The 27,660-nt window shown below is 36.6% G+C and overlaps 1 protein-coding gene across 2 annotated transcripts in view; it reads left to right on the top strand.

Annotated features, from left to right (window-relative positions):
* Nucleotides 1–1,117: 1,117 nt before the first annotated feature.
* The window catches only part of Pex12 (peroxisomal biogenesis factor 12), a 103,200-nt gene continuing 76,657 nt past the window's right edge, over nt 1,118–27,660 (top strand). For both annotated transcript variants that reach the window (XM_090410471.1, XM_090410469.1), the window contains exons 1-2: nt 1,118–1,507; nt 13,381–13,489. In XM_090410471.1, the coding sequence (XP_090266597.1) occupies nt 1,388–1,507; nt 13,381–13,489 (229 nt within the window). In that variant the 5' untranslated portion in view covers nt 1,118–1,387. The remainder of the gene's footprint in view (nt 1,508–13,380; nt 13,490–27,660) is intronic.

The raw sequence follows: 27,660 nt of genomic DNA, 5'->3' as shown, positions 1-27,660 counted from the left end.
TTAGCAATCAATAAAAAATATTATCATTAAAAAATATATATATATATATATATATATATATTATTATTATTATTATTATTATTATTATTATTATTATTATTATTATTATCTCTTCGGTTAGATTTTTATTTTTCGTGGAATTGTTAATTGTGATAGGTTTTGTCTAGGTCCTCAGAGATATTTCCAATTATGTATCTTGTCATGTTTAATGTTAAGAATAGTTAAGTTTCCTTCCCATTGCACGCTTAGACACGAAGATTAGAGTCTTGCATTCAGTGGCTGAATATAACCTCGCGAAAATTTTAATTGAAATCCAATATAGAAAATGCAACACTTAGTACTGAATTCTGTAAAATTATAAGTGCAATGTCACTCAAGATGTTTATTGTATGTGTAAATATTTTAGCAATCAATAAAAAATATTATCATTAAAAATATATTATTATTATTATTATTATTATTATTATTATTATTATTATTATTATTATTATTATTATCTCTTCGGTTGGATTTTTATTTTTCGTGGAATTGCTAATTGTGGTAGGTTTTGTCTAGGTCCTCAGAGATATTTCCAATCAGAGATATTTCCTCAGAGATATTTCCAATATTCCCATGAATCTTGTCATGTTTAATGACAAGATACATAATTGTTAAGTTTCCTTCCCACTTGCACGCTTAGACACGAAGATTACAGTCTTGCATTCAGTGGCTAAATATAACCTTGCTTAAAAAATGTTATGTTGAATTGCTCTCATTAAGACCCTTTTTTATTTTATAAAAATATATCATGTATTTTTCGAAATAAGATTTATTTAGAGGAAAAATAATATTTATTTATTTATTTATGTAGGCTATTTGTGTATAGTCTACTGGGAAGAGGACACCACCTAAAATTTGGTGGACATATTTATATGACATCGTTACAGTTGTATTATTATTGGACTAGTGTTGATCTAATTGTGGATCAACACTAGTCCTTTTAATAAATAACATAAATTTTACCAAAATATTACCGGAAACGTTCAGGAAGATGGGACTCATAGAGGGAGGCACATATCAACCACGCCAGCTGTACTTATTCTTGAATTCATTCACATTACTGAGTAATATACAAATGTGTTATGTCGCATTTCTGTTTTATGTTCCGTGCAAGTTGTTAGCTAACTTTGTTATAATATGCGTACTTTCTTTTTCCTTCTTTTTTTTTTTTTTTGGAGTGATTTGAAGTTAAAAAATCGATTGAAGATATGAAATAAACATTTTGCAGTAATGGACGTATAATTCAAAACTTTGAAAAGTGAAGAATCTCCACGGAGTAGATCTTATCACAAAACTTTTGTACATATTTATTGCTTGCCTATTCTTTTTTTAATCTTTGCGCACAAGAATGGCAGAGTACGGAGCTCATCTGACGAACTTTCCAGACGAAAAGCCGTCAGTATTCGAAGTTCTTGCTCAAGACAGTCTGTCCACTGGACTACGCTCTGGGATAAAATACTTGTGTTTGGTAGTATACGTTTTTTTTTTTTTTTTTTTTTTGGGTGTGGGGGGGGGAAGGATTGTGGGAGCCGAAAATAATGTAATCCAAAAAAAAAAAAAAATCAGAATACTGTTACTATCTGACATGGATGTATTTTCAACATAAATGAGTTTTGTCTTGGCTAAAGTTGAATGTGAATATAATAATTATTAAAGATTACATATCTTATTATTATTATGACATCTCCAATTGTGAGAGTGCACCTACTCTACAACTCTCCATCTCCACCAACTGTTGGAAGTTTATTTTTCACTTGGTTAGACTATAATAAATTTAGTTTAATCCTTTATCCAAGTGTAAGCAAACAAAGTTTGCACCTGAAAATATCTTCAGGACTGGGGTAAAGTAGTGCAACACCAGGCAACTCTGAGCAAAGGTGGACCAAGCTCTCATTACTCCTTGTCTCAGTATCTTCCATTATGCAAAGCACATCTCCTTGTGGACATGTATACTGCTATGCATTAAGGGAAGGGCCACTACCAAGGTGGTACACCTGTTGGCAACTCCTATAGGTAAATATGACCTCTCCTATTGCTTCTGCCTTAGTATCTCCATGTTTGGGTTTGCCTCTCACTGATGAGACCTCAATAAAGGTTGAAACTGGTCTGGGTAGTGGCCTTAATGCATAGCAGTATACATGTTTGCAAGACGATGTGCTTTGCATTCTTGGAGACACTGAGACGAGGAGTAATGCGAGCTTGGTACACCTTTGCTCAGAGTTGCCTGGTGTTGTACTACCTTACCCCAGTCCTGAAGATACGTTCAGACGCAAACTTTGTTTGCTTACACTTGGATAAAGGATTAAACTAAATTTATTATAGTCTAACCAAATGAAAAATAAACTTCCAACATCTTTCTCTAAATCCAGAGAAATTCAATAATAAGGTGGTACACCTGTTGGCAACTCCTATAGGTAAATATGACATCTCCTATTGCTTCTGCCTTAGTATCTCCACGTTTGGGTCTGCCTCCCATGCTGGATATGAGAGACTCTGCTTAGGGTAGGTTTTTGTCTGTCTCTGAGTAGAGCCACAGCTGAGATTATGGCTCTGCTGGTGGTGGGGTGAGCCTGTCACTGAGTGGAACAAAGCTGAGTTGGGCAATCTTTTGGGATCGTCTAATTTTTAGAGAGGTCTTTACTTAAATACACCTCAATAAAGGTTGAAACCGGTCTGGGTAGTGGCCCTTCTCTTAATGCATAGCAGTATACATGTCTGCAAGGAGATGTGCTTTGCATTATGGGAGATACTGAGACAGGGAGCAATGAGAGTTTGGTCCACCTTTGCTCGTAGTTGCCTGGTGTTGCACTACCTTAACCCAGTTCTGAATATATTTTCAGGCACAAACTTTGTTTGCTTACACTTGGATAAATGATTAAACTAAAATTATTATATCTCCACCATCACCACTAATCTTTTCACAGACAGTTACAAACATCCATGCACGTGGCGGATTCGAACCCATGTCCTTTTGGCTGGAGAGCAGACATGCTAATCACTTGGCCAACCAGGCTGCATATCTTAGTATCACTATGATAAGAAATATTAACATGTAGGAATAAGGTGGCTCTGCCACTGTATAAAGCACTAGTCAGACCACACTAGGACTATTATGCTCAGATTTGATTGCCTGGTTTTCATTGTGTTGTGGAAACATTGGAGATGGTCCAGAGACAAGTGACTAAGACAATATCAGAACTCTGGAATGTTGGCTATGGAGAGAAGATGAAAGAATGTGGATGGGGAGAGAGAAGAGGTGATATGATAAAGATGTTTAAGTTAGTGACAAGACTTTATCAGATTAATAGGTGATTATAAAAAGAGTAGAAGGCAAGAGAGAAAGAACCAGAGGCTATCCCTGGAAGTTTTGTAAGAGTGTGGTAAAGAAGGGTGTAAGGAGTAGATTTTTTAGATGGAGAATGGTGAATGAATGGAATGCATTATCGAAATATATTGTTAATGCAGGGAGTGAGAATTTTAAGAGTCAGTATGATAAATATGTTGTCACTTGAATGAACCCATCATGATGAGTCTGCCAACATGGAGGGTGTAATAATAATAGATTAGAGACATTAAACAATGTAGAGGAAAGTATTTTTTAAATGTTTCCAGTAGTAATCACTTATATTCTCTTACCAAACATTTCTTGTTAGACAGCTTCAAAAAAAACAGAGCAGACAGATATCAGCAAAGTGACTAGCAGATTTAAAAAATGTATTAGCCAACTGCATAGTTGGATAATAGTGAAGGGGAAGTGTATTAAATCAGAAATAAAAATAAACACTGGAGTATGATTTATTAATAGCAGTAACCATGAGTTGTTTCTCTATCCAGCTTTTTTTTTTTTTAATATGAATCTCATCTGCAAAAGGCTACTCTGAGTAGGCCAAATCCTAGTTGACACTTTTTTACTGTAGGATATGAGGATGAGATTGGCTATGAGAAGGTCAGCCTGTGGAAAAGGAAAATTGAACAAGGTTATGGTTGTTGCCAAGTGCAGAGAGCTAACATTTACATGTAGTTTATTTGGATGGAGAGTTGGCTAAGAAAAGTTTCATTGGAAGGATGATGAGGAATAACTTGTTTTCTGGTAGGTATGATAGAAGCTTAACTATTTACTGTCATTACTGACGACAGATAGTTAAGCTAGTCACACACCCTTTTTCACCATATATTTATGCAACTTCTAGGGATGGCCTCGCGTTCTTCCCATCTTAATATCCACTCTTTTATAATTCCTTCTTTATTAATCTAGTAGAATAAGTATTAATTTGTATTAATCCTGGTGTTGTAGGGGGATGCCAGTTGAGGTTCCATAAGGAAATTAGACTAGAAATTAATTCCTTTGAGTTGTGGTGCACATCATTAATGTTTGTACTGATGTCTTAGATGTTTGGTGAAATTATTGTGAAAGTATTTTTGTCAAAAAACTATTACAATTGTTATCTCTCATGGATGGTGTACTGATTAAAACTTGATAGTAAGGACGTGCAGTAAGATGAAGTTATTATAGACAAAATTTCTACACCGGGAGTCCCATATTTCTGTCAGTATTTCCTCAACAGTCTCCTGCACTGTCCTATATATGCACTTTTTAAAGGTGCTACCTGCCAGAGTTAACATGCAGCTACAACAGCAGCATTATTCACCAGTTGGTTGAGAAGCCTTTAGATATGTTACCATCAGGTTGAATACTGTGTACTGTCTAGCTAAAATAAATTTCTGCATTTGGCCTGTGGAAACTGCTTTACTACTGTACCCTCAAATGGAGGGGCGTGTCTGAAGAAAAGGTGGGAAACACAAAGCAGAGACCCTATTCTCGAGACAGAACATGTCAATAGCCACTGCTTCTAGGAATCAGGATGGTGGTGTTTCACCAAGTGATGAGTCATCTGTTGCCAAGAGGTCTAGTTGACATTTTATCTAGTGAGGACAATGTGCTTTCAGACTTAATGTCAGACTTAAGCCTTAACACACAAATGTGTTTATAAGGTAGTAGTACTTCCTTGCTAGAGCCTCATTTATGGAAACAAGCAGAATCAAAGAATGGTGGGTTGACTTGGGAAGAAGCAGCTATATATTTTGCATCACCAGACCATTAATGAAAATTGATAAATTTTCAAACAGAAATGGATGACATAACAAATCTGGTATTCAATTTCTACACCATAATAGATCTGCTCTACTGTTGGAAGTTGAATCAATTTATGTATAAAGGAGATTGGGCAAAGCAGAGATGATTGTGTAGATATAAATCGAGCCTGTTTACATCTGCACAGAATTTAATAAAGTTTCAATATTAAATTCTTAAATTAAATTGTCTTGCATTTGGCCATAATATAATAGCTGCTGCATTATGTTACACAAGACTTTTGCTAATTTAATTTCTGGTAGAAAATTGGTGGTACTGTTTCCTCCCCCCCTTTCTTGCAAAGACATCCACAGCTACATAATATACATTGTTATTGCCAACTATGTATATCCAACATTATAGCAATTTTATGATACTATCCCTTACAAACCTTCCATCATGAAATGCACCCTGCCACAAGGCAATAAGTGTAAACAGACAGTTCACAGAGAATCATATGGAGCATTGTAGCCAGCACAAAACTGCTGACTGAACTCAAAATCATATTAGTAAGATGAAATGCAATGTAAATTTAGGATATCGCCAAGTCTTGCAATATTGGACTTATCCTAAATTTACGTTACATTTCATCCTGTTGATATTCTTTTGTGTTCAATGAGGATTTTTGTGCTGACTATTGCAATGTTCCATATCATTCTCTTTGAAATCTGTGTTGATGTTTATTACCTTGTGGCATGGTGTGTTATCATGAAAGTTTATAAAGGCTGGTATTATAAAAGTGCCACAATATAGGATACACACAATTGGCCATAATGTATACTATGTAATCTGTATCATCATCACATCACTACTTACTTCCAAACTTCATCACTAGGACAATACTAAGATGAGAAGTATTCATAAGTAACATCCATATCCATGGCCATAGTCATCAGATTGGAATTGTAGAGTGATTTGCTGCACTGTGGTCTGGGAATTCCATGCTTGCCATTGAAATGGGCAATATGCAATCATTGTTGCTTTTAGGGCACTACTCTTCTACAAAAAGTCGTTGTTGTTATTATTACATGCTACTCAAGAGTCCTTAGACTCATCGAGGGAGGCTCTAAACATCATGTCAAGCACTATCCAATATTTGCACAGTACCTATCATACTTTGCTTTGAACTCATTCATAGTCATGGCACCCATAACAGACTCTGGCAACCTATTCCACTCATTCACCACTCTCCAAGCAAAAAACTGCTAACTATCTACTTACTCTGTTTCCAAGAATGGTCCCTAGTTCTTCCACCACCAGACTTGTTCTGAAAAATTTCCTCTGAATTAATCTTATAAAAAAAACCTTTAGTAATTTGTATGTCTCAATCATATCATCCCTTTTCTGCCTATCAACCAGTTTCTGTAATCCACAAATCTTCAACTTGTTCTCATAAGGTTCATTCCATAAATCTGCTACCATCTTGGTTACTTGCCTCTAAATCTTGTCCACCTTTTCCTCATTTCCAAGAAACACTGGTTCCGCAGTTTTTCAACAAAATCTTCCTTAAGACTAATACGTTTATTCCAGCAATGCTCCAGCGCCATTATCCCATCCCTGTAGTGGTTCTCAGTAAGATCTGAAAAATACCCCTCTACAGCTGCAATCACCTCTTGATTTGAAGAAAAACGCTTAACAGTGAGGAACAGTTTTAGTTTTGGGAAGAGATAGAAGTCAGAGGGAGCCAAATTTGGGGAATAGTATGGATGTTCCAACAATTCATAGTGCAGATCCCTTAATTTTCCCATTGCCAACACACCTTTGTGGGGAGGTGCATTTTCCTGAAAAAAGATGATTTTTTTCTTCTGCAAACCAGGTCTTTTCTCACGAATTTTTTCATCTAGTCTGGTTAAAAGATTGGAATAATATTCCCTGGTTATTGTTTTACCTTTTCAAGATAATTAATAAACAAAAGGCCTTTAACATTCCCAAAACAACGATGCCATGACCTTTCCTGCTGATGGAACCGACTTTGTCTTCTTTGCTGCTGAACAACCAGCTTCTATCCACTGTTTTGACTGCTGTTTGGATTCTAGTGTGTAATGGTGAATCCAAGTCTCATCCATAGTAATAAATTGATATACAGAATCAGTTTTATTCTTGTTAAAACGCTCCAAGCACTGTTCAGAGATTTTCATGAAAGTGTGTTTTTGATCTACTATGAGCAAGTGCCTCACCCATCTTGCTTAAAGCTTTTTCATTTGCAATTCTTCATGCAGAATATATCCTACATGTTCTCTTGAAATGCCTGTAGTCTCAACAATTTCACGCACTTTGACTCGCTGGTCATCCAATACCATATCGTGCACTTGATCAGTGATTCCTCTTTTGTTGCACTTTTTGGACATCCTTCATGTGGATCATCTTCAAGGCTGGTACGGCCATGTTTAAACTTGGCAGCCCATTTCTTAATTGTCAAAAATGAAGGAGAAGAGTTCTCATAAACTTTTATGAACTTCGAATGAATTTCTTTTGGTGTTAAACTTTCTTTTACAAAAAATTTTATAGCTGCACGATACTCAATTTTATCCATTTCAAGGGATACAGACAACGCTTTTGCTTCAGACAGCTGTATAAAACAAACATGATAGAATGACTTGCAATTTCACATGGATGTGTATGACAGATGTACCAACTTAGAAAAAAAAAAATCTTGCTGATAGTGTTGCCATCTAGTCAAGGCTGAGAACTTTTCAGACCACCCTTGTATTCTTCAGTAACCAAATAATCTAATGAGCTGTTTTAGCCACTTTTGCTATGTGCCTGCCCCGTAAACTTTATCTGCCTATCCACTAACCCTCCCAAATCTCTGACTACTTCAATTTCCTGAAGTACAGTTTCAACAACGTGGTATAGATCTGGTAATCTTGTCACCCCAAAATGCATAACCTTACACTTTGCCACATTAACATCTATTCTTCTTTGCCCAGAATGCCAGTCTATCCAAATCATCTGCAAAATTTTAACATAATCTGCATTAACTATTGCGCTACCCAACTTTGCATCATCAGCAAACAATGGAACAGCATGTATTTTATAGCATTCATTTCTCTGTGTTGAGAAAACATGAAATTACAAGTAGCTGCTCAGATGTTCAAACACGCCCCCTCCTCCCCATTCCAGATGGTGAATTGAATAATCAACCTTCCCAGGAAGTGTGCGACTCCTGTATATCAGTATTTATTATTATGATGATTATTATTATTACATGACAACTCCAGGGAGTCCAAGGACTCAAGGAGGGAGGGCATCTACTCTACGATCTCCAACACCATCTACCACCCACCACCACCACTAGTATTTCTACAGACAATCACAAACATCTATGCCTGCAGCGAGATTTGAACCTGCAGCCTTTTGGATGGAGAGTGGATATGCTAACCACTCGGCCAACTAGACTGGCTGGTTGGCTGAGTGATTTTAGGCCTGCTTGGTCATATTTTGGGCTAGTATTGCATGTATACCTCTTTAGCGTGTTGGTACTTAGGGACTTAAGAGTGCGTCACCGCTGCATAATAGCATATATAGTTTTTCTCCACACTGTAGGATCCTTCTCTCTGTGTTCTGATTGTCCAGCATAAGAATAAAATGACTACAGACTGAACTGCTGATTTTGATTAGGCATGAAATGTGCATATTGTGTTCCTATTACAACAGTATCCAGTAATGTTAATGTATATATTTTATTTTATTTTTTTAAATTATGACTTGATTTAGCTGCCTAATGATGCCAAGAATAATGATCCTAAAATTGTTTACAGTGGTTTCAATGTATAGCTGTGCCATGAGTTATGTGCCTGAAGTAATTAATTTGGATGTCAAATCTTCTAATATAGTGTTTAATGAAGCTAATCTTCTAATAATCAGTTTAATGTCCACGCGGTTAGCCTAGTGGCTGTGCACTTCGCAACCGTATGCCTGGGGAAGGAGTGTCCTTGGTTCGATTCCTGCCGACGACGTGAGGAGCTTAAGGATCTTCCTCAGCCGTAGCCAAGTTAGCCGGTCTTGGACGTAGACAGTAGGGTTTCCCCCAGTTTATCCTGGGGTTTATCATCCTGCAAGCAGGCAAACTGACCTTGAGAACTCAACATTACAGGCCATAGGATACACCGGGGCATAAGGCTGACCACCTTATCCTGTAAACGGTTTGAGGTCCGACGATTAACTAACCCTCGACACCGCAAGGTAAAAGAGGGTAAAAGGAAGATGATGATAATGATGATGAAGCTAATCTCATCCACATTATTATTATTATTACTAGCTTTCGGTTATAAGTGCAGAACAGTGATCTCAATATCTTTCAAGCTTTGAAGCAATATTATTCTGTTGTGAAGAATCTTGAAATGATCAAGAGAAAAGATTGTCAATCGACTCAGAGCTTACAACAAGACAAAATCATAACAGAATTTTAACCAAATTGAGCCTATGAATTCTGAACAAAAGAAATAAAAAAAATCCCATTAAAAATAAGGTTAATATACCAGCCTGGCTGGCTGAGTAGTTAGTGTATTCGCTTTCCAGCTAAAAGGCTGCGGGCTCGAATCTGGCTGTGGGCATGGATGTTTGTGATTGTCTATGGAAATACTAGTAGTGGTACCAGGTGGTCGGCGGTAGATGGCATTCATATACGCATGGATAGGCTTATGTGTTCGTCAGTCACGTTGTAATAGGTTTCACGGTATGATAAGAACACAGATGGTTAAGAAAATAACTATTTATTAACTTAAAAGCTAATATTTCGCTGGTATTATATCCAGCATCTTCAGAGCACACAACACAAAGTTTGATACAAATGCAAGACAACCACAATCCAGTGTAACAGTGGGGCTAGTATAAGTGATTGCAGCGTGCAACACAAGACTAAAGTCCTAATATGGCGCCATCTAGGTTAAAAAAAAAAAAAAAAAAAAATTCAAGTTTTGAAATAGTAGTCCAAATGATAGTCTTAAAAAGTTTGAAAAATATAAATTAAAAAATAAAAGTAATAAATATTAATTTGGTCTTAGGATGACTGTCTCCCAAATCTTTGGTAGATTTATACAGCCATACTTGTTAAGGTTTGGAGTATGTTTTAAGGCTTCTGTTGATTCCAGGAACAACCTCTCTGACTTGTAGAAGCTTCTGTGCATTACTTTTGTTTCTTTCCAATTGATCCTGTGTGCAGGGGTATCCACAGCATGGTCTGCCAGACTCGACTTACCATAGCGAAAATGTCGGATATATTTTTTGTGTTCACTGAGGCGGATGTCCACATTTCTTCCTGTCTGTCCATAGTAGGCTTGATGGCAAGAACAGGGCACTTCATAGACACCTGGATGTGATAAAGGAGTGCATTTGTCCTTAGGTGAATGGATGAGAGTTGCTAATTTTATATAAGGTTTAAATACTGTGCATAGTTGGTGTTTGTTAAGCACCCTAGATATCTTTTCAGATGTTCCTTTAATGTATGGGATGGTGATGGTTTTGTTGTAGTCTTCTGTGGTAGATAGAGGGGATTTATGGGTAGCATTTAGTATGTTATCTATTTTATGGGGATTATAACCATTGATTAAGAAGGTTTGACGTAGGTGAGAAAGTTTAGCAGTGAGAGCAATGTCATTGGAACAGATTGCCCTAGCTCTATGGGTTATTGTTTTTAAGATACCATATTGTTGAGAAGGGTGATGGTGTGATTGTTTGTGTAAGTATCTCCCTGTATGTGTGGGTTTTCTATAAACCGAAAATGATAAGGAACCTTCTGGAAGACGTGTGATCAGTGTGTCCAAGAAGGGTAGGCAGTCATTGTAAAGTGGATTTTAGGGTGCTGGCTATTTAGATGCACTAAAAATGTATTCAATGTGTCTGGGCCATGTGGCCAAATAGCAAACACATCGTCAACATAGCGTAGCCAGAGACTAGGTTTGAGAGCGGCTGTGTTGATAGCTAATTTTTCCAGATTTTCTACGTAGAAGTTGGCTAAGGGGGAAGAAGGGGTGAACCCATAGCTGTCCCATCTAATTGTTTGTATATTTTCCCTTTCCATGTAAAATAGCCTGCCTGTAATGTGAATTTAAATAGCTAAAATATATCTGGGGGAAATTGTGAATTTAGTAAGTTAAGTGTTTCAATCAGTGATACATTAGTGAATAATGAGGTGATATCAAAACTCACCATTAGGTCTGAACTATTTAAGGTGTGGTTTTCTAAAATACTTTTTAGGTGGGTAGAATTTTTAACAAAAGAGGGAGAATTGTTTGTGTAAGTGGTTAATAATTTTGCTAAATGTTTAGCTAGTTTATATGTAGGACTGTTTATACTATCTACAATGGGACGCAAAGGTGTACCTTGTTTGTGCATTTTAAGAGCACCATATATTCTGGGTGCTTTAACGTGCACGGGTTTGAGTTTTTTGAAAATTTCTTTAGGCCAGGAAGTGATTTTGTTCAGTAACTTGCATACCTTATTCTTTTGTGAGTTGGTGGGATCTCGATCTATGATTTTATATATAGACCGGTCTTGGAGCAGTGCATGCATTTTGCTTTCATATTCTGTTGTATCCATTACTACAGTGGCATTTCCTTTGTCTGATTTGGTTATTGTAATGTGATTATTATTGCGTAGTTCTTTTAGAGCTATTATTTCTTTATGTGGGATATTATTTTTGGGAGGCTTAGAATAGATAAGGATATTGGCCACGTCTAACCTAATATTATTGGCTATGGCTGGAGGCAAGTGGTAAATCCCACGTTCAATGGAAGCCATTATTATGGTTTTAGGCACATCTTTTGGAGTAACGGCAAAATTGTGTCCAAGACTTAACACTCATGGCCTCTTTGGATAAGGTTGTCGATGATAGGTTCACAACGACGCCATCTTGATGAAATTGCGGCCGCTGTGTAACATTGCGTTGCTGGAGGATTTCAAATTTTTTCTGGTGTTGGTTTTTACGCAGGATCAATTAGAAAGAAACAAAAGTAATGCACAGAAGCTTCTACAAGTCAGAGAGGTTGTTCCTGGAATCAACAGAAGCCTTAAAACATATTCCAAACCTTAACAAGTATGGCTGTATAAATCTACCAAAGATTTGGGAGACAGTCATCCTAAGACCAAATTAATATTTATTACTTTTATTTTTTAATTTATATTTTCAAACTTTTTAAGACTATCATTTGGACTACTATTTCAAAACTTGAATTTTTTTTTTTTTTTTTTTTTAACCTAGATGGCGCCATATTAGGACTTTAGTCTCGTGTTGCACGCTGCAATCACTTATACTAGCCCCACTGTTACACCGGATTGTGGTTGTCTTGCATTTGTAACAAACTTTGTGTTGTGTGCTCTGAAGATGCAAATAGTTATTTTCTTAACCATCTGTGTTCTTATCATACCGTGAAACCTATTACAACAGGCATTCGTATAGTTGAGGTCAGTTGGTGGATTGAGTTGTGGAGACAGAGTTGTAGAGTAGGTACCCTCCCTCGATGAATTTTTGGACTCTCTGGAGGTGTGAAATAATAATCATAATAAAATAATTGTCTTATCAGAAACTACACTATTCTGTTTAAAACAGTTTCTAGCAATAAGCAAGCCTACATGAATAAATAAATAAATAACATTGTCTCAATATTATTCTTGACTAGTGCCTAATAATCTGAATTTATTAAAATGCAGATTAGACAAGAATGATATCAGCCTTTGTGGCCGAGTGGTTACCGTATCTGCTCTCCAGCCAAAACAGGTTCGAATCTTGCCGTGGGCATGGATGTTTGTGATTTTCTATGGAAATATTAGTGTGGTGGTGGGCGATGGATGGATTTGGTGTAGTTGCGCTTAGTTGTAGTTGATGGAGACAGGTGTAGATAAGGTGTCCTCTCTCTCAATGAGTCTTTGGACTCCCTGGAGGTGTCACATTATAATAATAATATTGAGACAATATTATTTATTATTTATGTATTCATTGTAGGCTTATTTATTACTATGGATTTTTTTGAACAGAACTGTGTAGTTTCAATAAGATAGTTATCCTTATGATATTTTTAATGGGATTTTTTGAATTTCTTTTGTTCAGAATTCATAGGCTCAATTGGGTTAAAGATTTTGTAAGTGCTTAGTCATTAACTTTATAGAATAATTTTAATATGATGCTGAATAATCAGATCTCTTCACATTATTGTTGTACGAATGTTATTTTATGTTTAAGCACATTAATAATTACTTTCTCTCTCTTTTAGGTTTTAGCAAACAATTCATCAACAAAATTTCAGTATCTCTATAGAAACTTTGATGAATTTTATACACTACTGGACTGTGTCATTCAGTATTTTCATCTCAAAAATTATGGTGGGTGGCCAATTGTTTATTATTCAATAAAATCAGCAAAGTTTGATTTTGGTGTATATATATATTTTTTTTTACTAATATGTTCACATTTGATATTGCAGGTACATTATGAAGTTGCAAAAACTGGTGTGTTATAGCACCATTATTTTTCGATATGTAATTGTTATGAAAGTGGTGGAATCAATTGTGCAAAGTACAGCAAGTATAATTACGAGGGTGGTCTGTAAAGTTCTCCGCCTCGACCATACGTGACAACACTATTGGCAAGATTTTTTTTTTCTAAGTTGGTATCTGTTATAAGCATCCATGTGAAATTGCAAGTCATCCTATCAAGTAGTTTGTTTTATACAGCTGTCTGAAGCAAAAGTGTTGTCTGCCCTTGAAATGGATAAAATTGAGTATCATGTGGTTATAAAATTCTTTGTATAAAAAGGTTTAATGGCAAAAGAAATTCATTTGAAAAGTTCATAATAGTTTATGGGCACTCTTCTCCTTTGTTTTTGAAAATTAAGAAATGGGCAGCCAAGTTTAAACATGGGCATACCAGCCTATAAGATGGTCCACGTGAAAGACATCCCAAAAGTATAACAACACGAGAAATCATTGATCAAGTGCACGTATGGTATTGGATGAGCAGCGAGTCAAAGTGTGTGAAATTGCTGACACTATAGGCATTTCAAAAGAATGTGTAGGATATATTTTGCATGAAGAATTGCAAACGAAAAAAGCCTAGTGCAAGACGGGTGCCGCACTTGCTCAGCAGATCAAAAGCGCACATGCATGAAATCTCTGAACAGTGCTTGGAGTGTTTTAAAAAATAAAATAAAATAAAGAATAAAATGATTTTGTGCGTCTATTTATTACTATGGATGAGACTTGGATTCACCGTAACACACCAGAATCCAAACATCAGTCAAAACAGTTGACAGAAGCCGGTTGTTCAGCGCCAAAAAAGACAGTCTGTTCCATCAGCAGGAATGGTCATGGCATTGGTGTTTTGGGATGCTAAAGGCATTTTGTGTATTAATTATCTTGAAAAGGGTAAACACTAACCGGGGAATATTATTCCAATCTTTTAACCAGACTAGACAAAAGAATTCGTGAGAAAAGACCTGGTTTGCAGAAGAAAAAAAACATCTTTCATCAAGACAATGAAGCTGTCCACAAGTGTTTTGGCAATAAGAAAATTAAGGGATCTGCACTGTTAATTGCTAGAACATCCACCCTATTCTCCAGATTTGGCTCTCTCTGACTTCTATCTCTTCCTAAAACTCTTCCTCCCTGGTCAGCATTTTTCTTTGAATCAAGAAGTGATTGCAGCTTTAGAGGGGTATTTTGCAGATCTTACTGAGAACCACTACAGGGATGTGATAATGGCACTTGGAACATCTCTGGAATAAATGTATTAGTCTTAAGGGAGATTATGTCGAAAAATAAAAATAATTTTGAAATTCTAAATTCATTTTTTCATTGTTAGGCCGAGAACATTTCAGACAACCCTCATATTTCAAGCTACTTGCAACACACTGAGATCCCAGCCACTTAATCATCTGTAATCACTGGTGTAAATTGTTGAGAGATGTTATTTGGTGATGGTCTGCCAGTATATTTCACTGCATTACAATGATGTACGAGGGGGGTCTCGTCTTTAGCTGTAAGGGGAAATACACTTATTTTACTGTGGACTCCTTTCTTTGACATGAAATACTCACTTTTGAGCTTGACCATTAAGCATTGAGGAGGAATAGAGTAATCTTTATCGATTCACATCAGATGTTATGTTTTGATTCATCAAGTGTTATATGGCAATTTTGGTTTAAGACTGGCCTAACGTACCCTTCCCTGAGGGTGGGGGGGGTTATTACACCCTCCACGGAGTTGGTAGACTCATCGTGGGAAGTTCATTCAACTGACAACAAAATCTATCATACTGAATCTTAAAATCCCTAACACTCCCTGCATTAATAACATATTCCTGTAATACATTCCATTCACTGACAATTCTCTGTGTAAAAAATTTACTCCTCACATACCTCTTTACCACACTCTCCCACAACTTCCAGTGATGTTCTCTGGCTCTTCCTCTCTTGCCTTGTACTCTTTTTATAATTTCCTCTGGATTAATCTAATAAAATCCCCTTACTAACTTAGACATCTCTATCATATCATCTCTTTTCCTCCTATCCACCACCAGCCTGGTTGGGGATAGGAGGAATGCTGCTGGCATGGATATTTGTGATTGTTTTACCTTGTCTACTGCTTTAATCTTTGATATGGTGCAGTTATCCTATCCACCAATCTCTGCAATCCACATTTCTTTAATCTCTCTCTCTCTCTCTCTTCATAGCCAGCATTCCTGATATTGTCTTAGTCTTAGTCACTCTTTTCTGGACCCTCTCCAATGTTTCCACATCACAGTGAAAACCAGATGACCAAATCTGAGCACAGTAGTTGAATTGTGGTCTGATCAGTGCGTTATACAGTGTCACAACCACCTTCTTATTCCTGCATGTTAGAGTACTTCGGATCATAGCGGCATTATGATGTGCAGTCTTTTCAACACTTGCAATATGTCCTCTAAACTTCAGTTGGTGTCAACCATCACTCCCATATCTTGAATCTCATCCACTTTGGTGGATGAGATTCAAGATTTCTGCACTCCGAAATGCAACACCTTGCACTTATTATTATTAAAACTACTACCTCACTCCTTTGTCCAAGTCAAAAGTGTATTCATATCTTCCTGAAAGGATTTAATAGTACTGAAGCTACTTATAATTCTCCACAACTTTGCATCAGCAGCAAACAATGAAGATCCTGTCAGTCTACATGATATATTATTTACAAACAAATTAAACAGCATTGGCTCAAGAACAGAACAAGGACATGCAACTCGTTATTCTCTGTTTTGAGACTCTGCTCCATCATACACAACTTGCTGGTATCATTCAGAGAGCCAATCTCCAATTCATCTAACCATTATACTATCTAATTCCCATTGTCTGCAGTTATACACCAATTTATCATGTGCTAATCTGTCAAAATGCTTTTGCAAAGTCCAAGAATATCACTATATATTATTCTCCTTTATTTAACACACTAATTACCTTTTCATAAAATTCGAGTAAATTGCTAAAACCTACCCTTTACAAATCCATGCTGATCATCATAAAGAATACTATGTCCATCAACTCAATCTTGTATTCTATTCTTAATTAATCTCTCCAACACCTTGGCTATAACTGCGGTTATAGACTGGTCTATAATTGGAACCTTCTGTCCTAGAACCATGTTTGTGGAGTGGTACTATTTTGCCTTCTTTCCACTCCTTAGGAACCTTACACATGGCAAGACTTTCACTAAATAACTAGGTCAAGGGCATAGCTAACTTTTGTGCACATTTCTTAAGAATACATTTTGATATGTCATCCATTCCCACAGCTTTATTAACATATCACCCAATCAACAACATATACACCTCCTGATTCTTTTGCTTCCAATTCTCGTAATACTTGCCTTCTTTCTATATATTGCTTGGCATCATTTACACCAGTATGATATACACTGATAAAGTGGTCATTCAATAATTTCGCTATATCCTTTGCAATGGTTACTCTGCTGCCATGACTATCCAGATTTATTTTTTTATTTTTTGCTTGCCATATAGCAGAAAAATTTCCTTCCATTAACCTTGGACTGACCAGCCAAGGTTAATTGAAGTCTTCTCTAATACTGCATCATTTCTTTACCATGTTTGTCATCTTCCTAGCCTGCACTTTATATTCTTCATGGATCCAATTGTCACCAGCTGTCTTGTACCTTCTCCATAGCATTTTCTTTTCTAATACAGCTTGCTTGATTTCACTGTTCATCCATTTCACTCCTCCTCTCTTGCTCACAATTGCTGTAAGTGTTGCTAGTTGTGAGAGGAGTTTTTCTAAATAAAACTGATTAAGAATTACCTACATTACTATGAAATAAACTTCAGCAATGTCATCGACGATTTTGCTAACAGAAAAGCAAGAAAAATAACATTTTAGAATGTTGAAATTAAAGTTTTACTTCAAAAATAAACATACTGTTTTAATTTATTTCCCTATACGTCGTTTTGACTTTTTATAGTATTTTTCGTGTGTATTGAGAGGGGCAGCAAACTCAGGGACTGCCCCCCGGGTGGCAAAAGCTCTAGCTACACCACTACACTACACACATGACCAAAGTCATGTAAGAAAGTTTTAAAGCAAATAAAAGTTGAGCAGCTCTCAGATGTGAACTGTAGACTAAAATACACAAAGATTATTGAAGAAAAATGAAAGAGTTTGAGAACAAGAACCGAACCTTGGAGATTCAGTGGCAAACTTTGAAGAAAACCCTGATTGATTCAGCCAGAGAGGCATGTGAGGTTGTCTGCAAGGATAGAAAAATCAGAACTCCATGGTGGACACAGGAAGTTAAAGAGGCAGTGAAGGAAAAGAAGAAAGCATATCAAAAGTTCCTGGCAAATAAGTAAGCTTGTGCTCTTAGAGAATACAGAGACAAATGTAAGAAAGCTAAACACTGTGTTCTAAACAAAAGTCATGGGAGGACTTTGGCAAGAACATGATTTTTGTTTAGCTGTTGCTAAATGAAACAAGCAGCGATAGCACAGTGGTAAAAAAAAACACTCAACAGGCATACAGTCAGGAATACATATCTCTCTTGAAGTAGAAAAAGCCATCAAAGGCTTGAAATGTGGAAAGGCAGCAGGAGTAGATGATATTCGACCAGAAATGCTGAAGTATGGTGGTATAAAAGTCTTACAGTGGCTGCACTTCATAGTTCAGAAGGCGTGAACAGAGGGACGAATTCCTGATGATTGGAATAGAGCTCTAATAGTACACGTATATAAAAAGGGAAATAAAACTGAATGTGAGAATTACAGAGTGTTTCCCTACTGAGTGTTCCTGGCAAGATTTATGCAAGTATACTTGAGAAACGGTTGAGAAGAATTGTGGAAGAAAAGCTTGGTGAAGAACAAGCTGAATTCAGTCCAAATAGAGGCTGTCAGGATCAGATCTTCACTTTACAACAAATAGTTGAGAAATCATGGGAATATAACAAATTAGAAGTGAATAGTCTATTACAGAACATTAATGTGAATACATCTGTGGGATTGGATTGTATACCAGCACGGGTCTTACGTGAAGCGGCCAAAGAGTTGTCAGTGCCCTTGACCATATTGTTTAATCTGAGTCTTGGGTCTGGTTTAGTCCCAAAGGGGGTGGAAAGAGGGGAAAATAGGAGGATCTGCATAAAGGAGGATCCAAGACTACTGTTGCAAATTACTGACCAATCAGCATATCAGGAGTCATTGTCAAGTTCTTGGAGAAAGTAGTCAAGGGAAAAATACAGGAATGGATTAATGAAAATGAGATACTGTATGGAGGACAGCATGGTTTTGTGAAGGATAGATCATGCCTCAGTAACTTGCTCAGCTTTTATAACACAGTGACGGCTGAACTGGATAAGGGTAATGGTTTACAGTGATAATGCTGGGCCTGGCTAAGGCCTTTGACAGGATACCACATGGAATTCTAATCCGTAAACTGCAACATATAGGAATGAATATAGGGTTAGTGAGATGGATAGGAGGGTGGTTGATGGAGCAATATCAGAAAGTAGTTTACTCAGGAGTAGAGTCCAAAAGATGGCCTGTGACTAGTGGTGTGCTGCAGGGTTCTGTTCTTGGACCACTGCTGTTTAATTTGTTCATTAACGATATATGGAAGGATCTGAGAGGAACGGTTCATTTATTCACTGATGATGCAAAGTTGGGTAGGGCAATAGTGAATGCAGAGGATGTCAACATTTTGCAGAATGATTTGGATAGATTGGAGGTATGGGAGAATGATGTCAATTTAATGTGGCAAAATGTAATGTTATGAATTTTGGAGTGAAAAGATTAGCAGCAGTATATCACATTGGTGGAACTGTACTCCAGGAGATTGATGAAGCCAGGTACTTGAGAGTGTTGGTGGATAGGGAGTTGACAGGATACCACATGGAATTCTAATCCGTAAACTGCAACATATGGGAATGGATATAGGGTTGGTGAGATGGATAGGAGGGTGGTTGATGAAGTTTAGGGGTCACATTGCAAAAGTAGCTAAATCAGCTCATCAAATAACTTGGATGCTGAAGAATACTTTGACGAGCAGAGACAAGCAAGTTATTGTTCCTCTGTATCGAGCCTTGATAGGACACCATCTCGACTACTGTGCCCAGATTTGGTCACTAGGTTTCTTCTTGATGGGGAGGAGGTTGAGAGGATCCAGAGGCGAGTGACCAAGATGATAGCAGGTCTATGGAATGAACCTTATGAGAACAGGTTGAAGATTTGTGGGTTGCAAAAATTGGTTGATAGGCAGAAAAGGGGAGATGTGATTGAGACATTCATATTGCTGAAGGGTTTCTATAGGATTAATTCAGAGGATATTTTTGAGAACAGGACTGGTGGTGGGAGGACTAGGGGACATCCATGGAAGCTGGGCAAGAGTGTGGTTAGTAAGGGTGTTAGAGCTAGGTTTTTTACTTTTAGAGTGGTGAATGAGTGGAATAAGCTGCCAGAGTCTGTTGTGGATGCTGTGACAGTGAATGATTTCAAGGCAAAGTATGATAGATACTGTGTGAATGTCAAATAGTTGTGATGGACATGATGTTTAGGGCCTCCCTCGATGAGTTTAAGGACTCCTTGGAGTCACCCGTAATAATAATCTGTATTTAAGTTTTGTCGATCCGGAAAATGAATATGATAAGGTACCAAGAGAGAAGCTATTCGATATGCTACAGTTACATGGTGTCAATGGGGCACTATATCAAGCAATATAGTGCCTTGCAACTGACTTGCAACTCAAATATTAGCTTTATTTGAGTTGCAAGTCAGCAGTTAGAATTGAATTAAATCTGGTGTGAGATTTAACATTAAACATAATGTTTAATGTTAAACATTTTTTTAAACATTAAATATTATGTTAAATTTAAATTTAATATAATGACAAGGATGTACATTATCACCTCTGTTATTCATTATCTATATGAATCACATTATGAAGGAAAGTGGTATTAAACATGATATCAGAATTGGAATGTTAATGTCAGCTGTATGCTTTATGCAGACGATGTTATATTTCTAAATAAATCCGCTACAAGTTTGCAAGATTTCCTGACTAAATTGAATAACTGTTGTAATAGATATGGTATGAAGGTCAGCAATAAAAAGACAAAGACAATGAAAATAGGTAGAATTGTTGAAATATCAACTGTGTTTTGAATGGGGAACCTGTGGAACAAGTTAAACATTTCAGCTACTTAGGCACGATTTTTAGTGAAGATGGTAAATTAAATATGGAAATAGACAACAGAATCAACAAAGCTGGTATGGTAGGAAGTCAATTGAATAAAGTCATATGGAATAAGAGAGAAATTAGTCGGAACACTAAATTAGCTGTTTACAAGACGGTGTTGAAATCAGTTTTATGTATCTGAGAGCTGGGTCAGAAGTAAAACACTTGACCAAAGACTAGAGACAGCAGATATGAGAGTTCTGAGAAAGATTAGAGGCATGAACAGATGCCATCAATGGCAATATCATATTAAAAACGAGGATATTAGAAAAGAACTTGACCTTGTCAGCATTTAGGAATGTATTAGCAGAGCCAATCTCAGGTGGTATGGTCACTTGAACAGAATGGGCAAGGAAAGATTAGCAAAACAAGTGTTCTCTGCCAGGTTGGCAGGAAAACTACCCAGAGGAAGACCAAGATATAGGTGGATTAATATGGTACAAAGTGCCTTAGATGATAGAAATATAAGTTCTGATAATGTTGGAGTCTTGACAATTAACAGACTGATTTGAAGGAAAATTGTAGGTAGGAGCTTAGTAATGATGTAAATTTTTCATGTAGTACTATCATATCCTGTACACTCCTTGAGGGTACATGTCAGGAATTTGTTGATGATGATGAATTAAAATAAAATTTGTTTCAATCTATATATCAATGTCAACCTCAGTTTGACTTTGATATATACACATAAATATGTGTATATATTTGATGTATATGTAGCAGGCTGAGAATAACTACTTGGTCAACCATTGACCATAGTTTGCCTACTGGTTAAAATAAATAAATTAAATAGAATTTAAACAAATTATGGATAATAATAATAAAATTCAATAAAACATAACACTCTTAGTAAAAACTACATCAGCAGTTAATTGTTTCTTTAAGTTCTGTCACTTTTAATTTCTGTTAGCTGCCTGAGAGTTATTGGGTTGTTAGTTTCAAGCTATCATTTTTTGTTGAGATTTGGCTGGTTGATGAACATTTCATAGACTTTCTTGAATTCATACCAGATTTTGATCTGATAATAAGGACTTAGGTGCTTTCCAGTCATTTTGGTGATATGTTGCAAGTGTATGGTCGGAAAGATTTCCTTTTCCGTTATAAAGGTACTTGATGTGTTGTTTATGTTCTTTGCATTTTGGGATAGTATTGCCTGTTTCACATATGTAGAATAAGATACAGGTACAATGGATTTGGTATAATATACTTGGATGGACAAGTATATTATACCAAGGAAGGCACTATACAGGGCAGCCATAATTAAACTTCCCCTATTCAGAGCCTTATGCAGCTTGATACAACTGGAATGCCACCAAATTTGGTACGGAAAATAATCAGAACATGAGAAGTATTCTGTTAAAAAAAAAAAAAAAAAAAAAAAAAAAAAAAAGTTTGAAATGTTGCCAATAGGGGGAAATATGGCACTGTACAATCTGTAAAAAAAACATTAAAATGAACAGACAAATGAATAACAAAGATTAAACTGAAATGAAAAATTATCCTTATGGGTTGCACTTATGATAACACAGCAATGAAACAATTGCCATTTAATTTAGCACAGTTATTACAGTCACTGCCACATAAGTGCTGTCACAAACCTGTTGCACAGCTCGAGCATGTTGAGTTCACCTGTGCAAAAGAGGACCCTGGTTCAGTGTGACTGACATTCTTGTGGACCAGAAATTGCATCCTGTACACAGCATTCTCAACAGCAGAATGTAACGTCTGAAGGAATGTTCGTCACAGTCAGTGATATGTTATTCTTTAAGGCTGCCAAGTTCAAGACACCACCATGATAGATATTGGCTTTCAGGTAACCCCACAACCAAAAATTGCATGGAGTAATATCAGGGAAGTGAAGTAGCTAGAACTGGAAAGAAGCAAGTAATCTATTTCTTCTGTGAAGTGATGCCGTAGAAACGGCTGTACTGGTCATGCAATGTGGGGAGGTGCTACATCTTGCATTAAAATGGTCTTGCCCAGACGTTGTCATTTGCTGAAGTTGCAGAATGATGAAACGGTTCAGCATGTCACAATATTTCCATGTAGTAATGGAAAAAACTACTGGTCCTGTCAGAATGATGTCCTCAAAAAAGAATGGTCCTATTATAACATCTGCTGTGAAGCAACACCAAATGGTAATTTTTTGGTGAATGTAATGGGAGTTCCTGGATCATATTGGGGTGATTTGGAAGTCCAAATTCAACAATTTTTAGGTGTTTACAGTCCTGTTCAGATAAAAAAAAATGCATCTCATCTCCCCCACAGAATTTTCCATGACTAAGCATTGTTGACTTCCATTCTGACCAGACATATCAGAGCAAATATCAGTTGCTTATCATAATCATCATCTAACAGCTGCTATATGCAGTTGATCTTGTATGGATTAAATGTAATAATTGTATGCAAGACTTTCCATACCATGGAATAAGGCATGTCTAGTTGTTGCACCATCCATGAGCACTGCTACTACCAACAACATTTTCATATGATCTATCGACAATCGCGGTGGCAACTTCTTCAATTACCCATGGTGGCACTGGTTTCCATCCTCTTCCAGGTCGAATTTCCAAAGATCCTATTTCTTCAAACTTCTGACTCATTGATCTGTGTTAATTGACAGAGGACCTTTACAAAAGTTCTGGTAGGTTCTAAACTCACGAAGAGTGGCTGATGCATTGCACTTGTTAAAGTAAAATAACTTTATAAATAACAAATGATAAGGTAAAGTCCAAATGTTGAACACGACTATCAATAGGAATGCATTTGTGAAGTTCATAGCTCTAATGATGCTAGCAAAACAGGTGTTTAAGTTTGATTTATGCAAATTTTCAGCTTCCTTCTACAACAGCATCATATTCCCCCTATCGGCAACTTTACTAAGTTTTTTTTTTTTTTTTAACATGGAATAATTCTTCCTATGTCTTGATTAGTCTCTCTACCAAATTTGGTGAAATTTCCAGCTGTTAGATTGAGCTACATAAGGTTTCTGAATAGGGCAAGTTTAATTATGGTCACCCTGTATATATGAGGATTATCCGAAAGAATAGACAATATGAGGGTGATCTGAAAAGTTCTCATCCTAACAATGAAAAAACCAATTTATAATTTCAAAATTATTTTTAATTTTCAACATAATTTCCCTTAAGACTAATACTTTTATTTCAGTGATACTCCAGCACCATTATCCCACCCTTGTAGAGGTTCTCAGTCAGATCTGCAAAATACCCCTCTAAAGCTGCAACCACCTCTTGATTTGAAGAAAAATGCTGACTAGCGAGGAATAGTTTTAGTTTAGGGAAGAGATAGTCACAGGAAGCCAAATCTGGGGAATAGGGTGGATGTTCCAACAATTCATGATGCAGATCCCTTAATTTTCCCATTTTGGGAATGGGAAAATTAAGGAATCAGTGCACCTGCCCACCTTTGTGGGTAGGTGCATTGTCCTGATGAAAGATGATTTTTTGAATTCTGCAAACAGAGTCTTTTCTCCTGAATTTCTTCATCTAGCCTGGTTAAAAGATCGGAATAATATTCCCCGGTTATTGTTTTACCCTTTTCAAGATAATCAATAAACAAAATGCCTTTAGCATCCCAAAACAACGATGCCATGACCTTTCTTGCTGATGGAACCGACTTTGTCTTCTTTGGCACTGAACAACCGGCTTCTGTCCACTGTTTTGACTGATGTTTGGATTCTGGTGTGTTACGGTGAATCCAAGTCTCATCCATAGTAATAAATAGACGCACAAAATCATTTTATTCTTTATTTTATTTTATTTTTTAAAACACTCCAAGCACTGTTCAGAGATTTTCATGCATGTGCGTTTTTGATCTGCTGTGAGCAAGTGTGGCACCCGTCTTGCACTAAGCTTTTTCATTTGCAATTCTTCGTGCAAAATATATCCTACACATTCTTTTGAAATGCCTGTAGTCTCAGCAGTCTCATGCACTTTGACTCACCAGTCATCCAATGCCATATCGTATACTTGATCAATGATTTCTGGTGTTGTTACACTTTTTGGACTTCCTTCACATGGATGATCTTCAAGACTGGTATGGCCGCGTTTTTACTCGGCAGCCCAGTTTTTAATTGTCAAAAACGAAGGAGAAGAGTGCCCATAAACTTTTATGAACTTCGAATGACTTTCTTTTGATGTTAAACCTTCTTTTACAAAGAATTTTATTACCGCATGATGCTCAATTTTATCCATTTCAAGGGATACAGACAACACCTCTGCTTCAGACAGCTGTATAAAACAAACTACTTCATAGAATGACTTGCAATTTCAAATGGATGCTTATGACAGATGTACCAACTTAGAAAAAAAAAAAAAAATTGCCGATAGTGTTGCCATCTATGGTTGAGCACTTTTCAGATCACCCTCGTACACTACAAAAGTTCAGCATTAAGGCCATATTCAAACCATCAATGAAAATAAAACCTATACTAAGATCTTTTAACGACCTATTATAAGTTGGTGCATATACATTGTAAATGTATATGCACCAACTTATAATGCTGGTGAAAAAGAAAAATACGAATTTTATGATATACTACAAAAAGTAATAGATGACACAAGGCCTAGAGATGTAGTAATGGGAATTCTAAATGCTAAAATAAGAAGTGATTTTACAGGTAGAGAAATAATAATGCGAAAAAGAAGGTACAGGAAATATAAATAAGAATGGAAAGATTTTATTGGATTTCTGCATGATGAATGAATTTGTAATTCATTCAGCATGTAGGATAGGTTACAGGTGCAGACTGTGATAGGATTACTTTAAACAGTGCTGATGGTAGGAAGGTAATGGAGGGAAAAGATACAATACAATACACCTTTTGATATATCGATGTATCATCCAGGTGGAGATTTTTCAGTTGATAGAAATTCACAGGAGGAGTTCAGCATATTGAAAGATATCAGTGTGAATATAGCAGGACTGAATGGCCTATCAGCTCATTTACTATGTGAATGTGCAAGAGAATTGACATTGCTTGTGATGGAAGTTGTTCATTCTAAGTCTCAGCTCTGGCAGAGTTTCAGGGAGGGTAAGATAGTTCATAAAGAGGGTAAGATAGTTTCATTGTTGTATAAGGGTGGCTCCAATACAGATGTAGAAAACTACAGACTGATTATTATATCAACAATGGTTATGAATGTATTGGAATAGTTGGTTAAAGGTAAAATCCAATAGTGGGTGGATAAGGATGCAAACTTCTATAGTGGGCAGCATGGCTTTGTAAAGAGTAGTTCTTGTCTCAATAATTTATTCACATTTTATAATGAAGTGACAATGGAATTGATTAAAAGAAATGGCCACACCATGATATTGCTGATTTTGTAATGACATTTGATAGAATACCACATGAAAAGCAGTTACAAAAGTTGGAGGAAATGGATATGAAGCTACTAGCATGGATGGGAGTAACTGACAGACACTCGAGAGTATTATATGGTGGAGTACCTAGGGTTCTGTACTAGGGCCACTGTTTAATTTTATATGAATGATACAAGGAAAAATTTAAGGGAGATATCAGTTGTTTGCTGATGCAAAAGTCGGGAGAGCAATAGTTGATAAAGGTGATATAGATATCCTGCAGAATGATTAAATAAATTTGCACTGTGGGTAACTTATAATGATTGTCAATATAATGTTGCAAAATGTAAGGTTATGCATGTTGGGTTAAAAAGGTTACATCCGGTGTATCATATTGATAACAATGGGTTGCAGGAAACTGATGAGACTAGGGACTTGGGGATGATGGTGGACAGAGAGTTAGAGTTCAGAGGATATATTAATAGCTAAAGTTCATAAAATAACTCAAAGGATTACTTGGATGTTGAAAAATATGCTAACAAGTAAAGATATGGAAGTTATTATCTCTCTTTATAAAGCTATGATTTGGCTGCATCTTTACTACGATGCACAGATTTGGTCACCTGGATTTCTTGGGGGATCAGCAGCTGGTAGAGAGCTCAGAGATGAGGGACCAAGCTGGTGATGGGGCAGGGATACTCCTTATGAAGACAGGTTGAAGTTATGTGGATTACAAAGTTTGGTTGATAGGTCGAAAACAGAGGACATGATAAAAATTTCTAAGACATTCAAGAGATTTTATAAAATTCATCCAAAAGAAATTTACAATCTATGACAAATAGAGAATTAGGTGTTGTCTGTGGAAGTTGTGTAAGAGTGTGGTTATTATGGGTGTGTGGACTAGATTTTTTGCATGGAGAGGGGTAAATGAGTGGAGTGATTGTCAGAATTGGTTGGGATTTCCATGACAGTGAATGAGTTTAAGGAGAGGTATGAATAAGTTTGTGTGTAAAATATTTAGTTTCGGTTTCCTACAGTGAGTTTCTGGACTTTATGGAAGTAATATATAATAATAATAATAATTATTCACATCTGACCTCCATGCAGTCGGAGAATGTTGTGAATGTGTACATTCACAACATACTCAGGCAATGCATTCCACTCGCCAACCACTCCATGCAAAGAACACTCTTCTGCTCACACCTTCCTTATACAGTTTTCAGTGATGCCTCCCTCCCTCCCATTCTATGAAAAATCTCTTCCGTGTCAGCCTGATAACTCCTGACTAGCTTATATGTCTCAATCATATCCCCCTGTCCTCTTCCTCCTATTCACAAGGCTCTGCAACTTACATGCTCTCAATCTGTCTTCGTATTCCACATTCCAAAGACCACTTCACTACCTTTGTGAATCTTTCCTGGCCACTTTCTAACATATCCTCATCATCATGAAAACCTGCCAACCAAA

Source organism: Typopeltis vanoorti, chromosome 20 (genome assembly GCF_054136105.1).
Source record: "Typopeltis vanoorti isolate ZY-2024b chromosome 20, IOZ_Tvanoo_1.0, whole genome shotgun sequence".
NCBI classification, from domain to species: Eukaryota; Metazoa; Arthropoda; class Arachnida; order Uropygi; family Thelyphonidae; genus Typopeltis; species Typopeltis vanoorti.
This window is presented reverse-complemented; position numbering and strand designations above follow the sequence as displayed.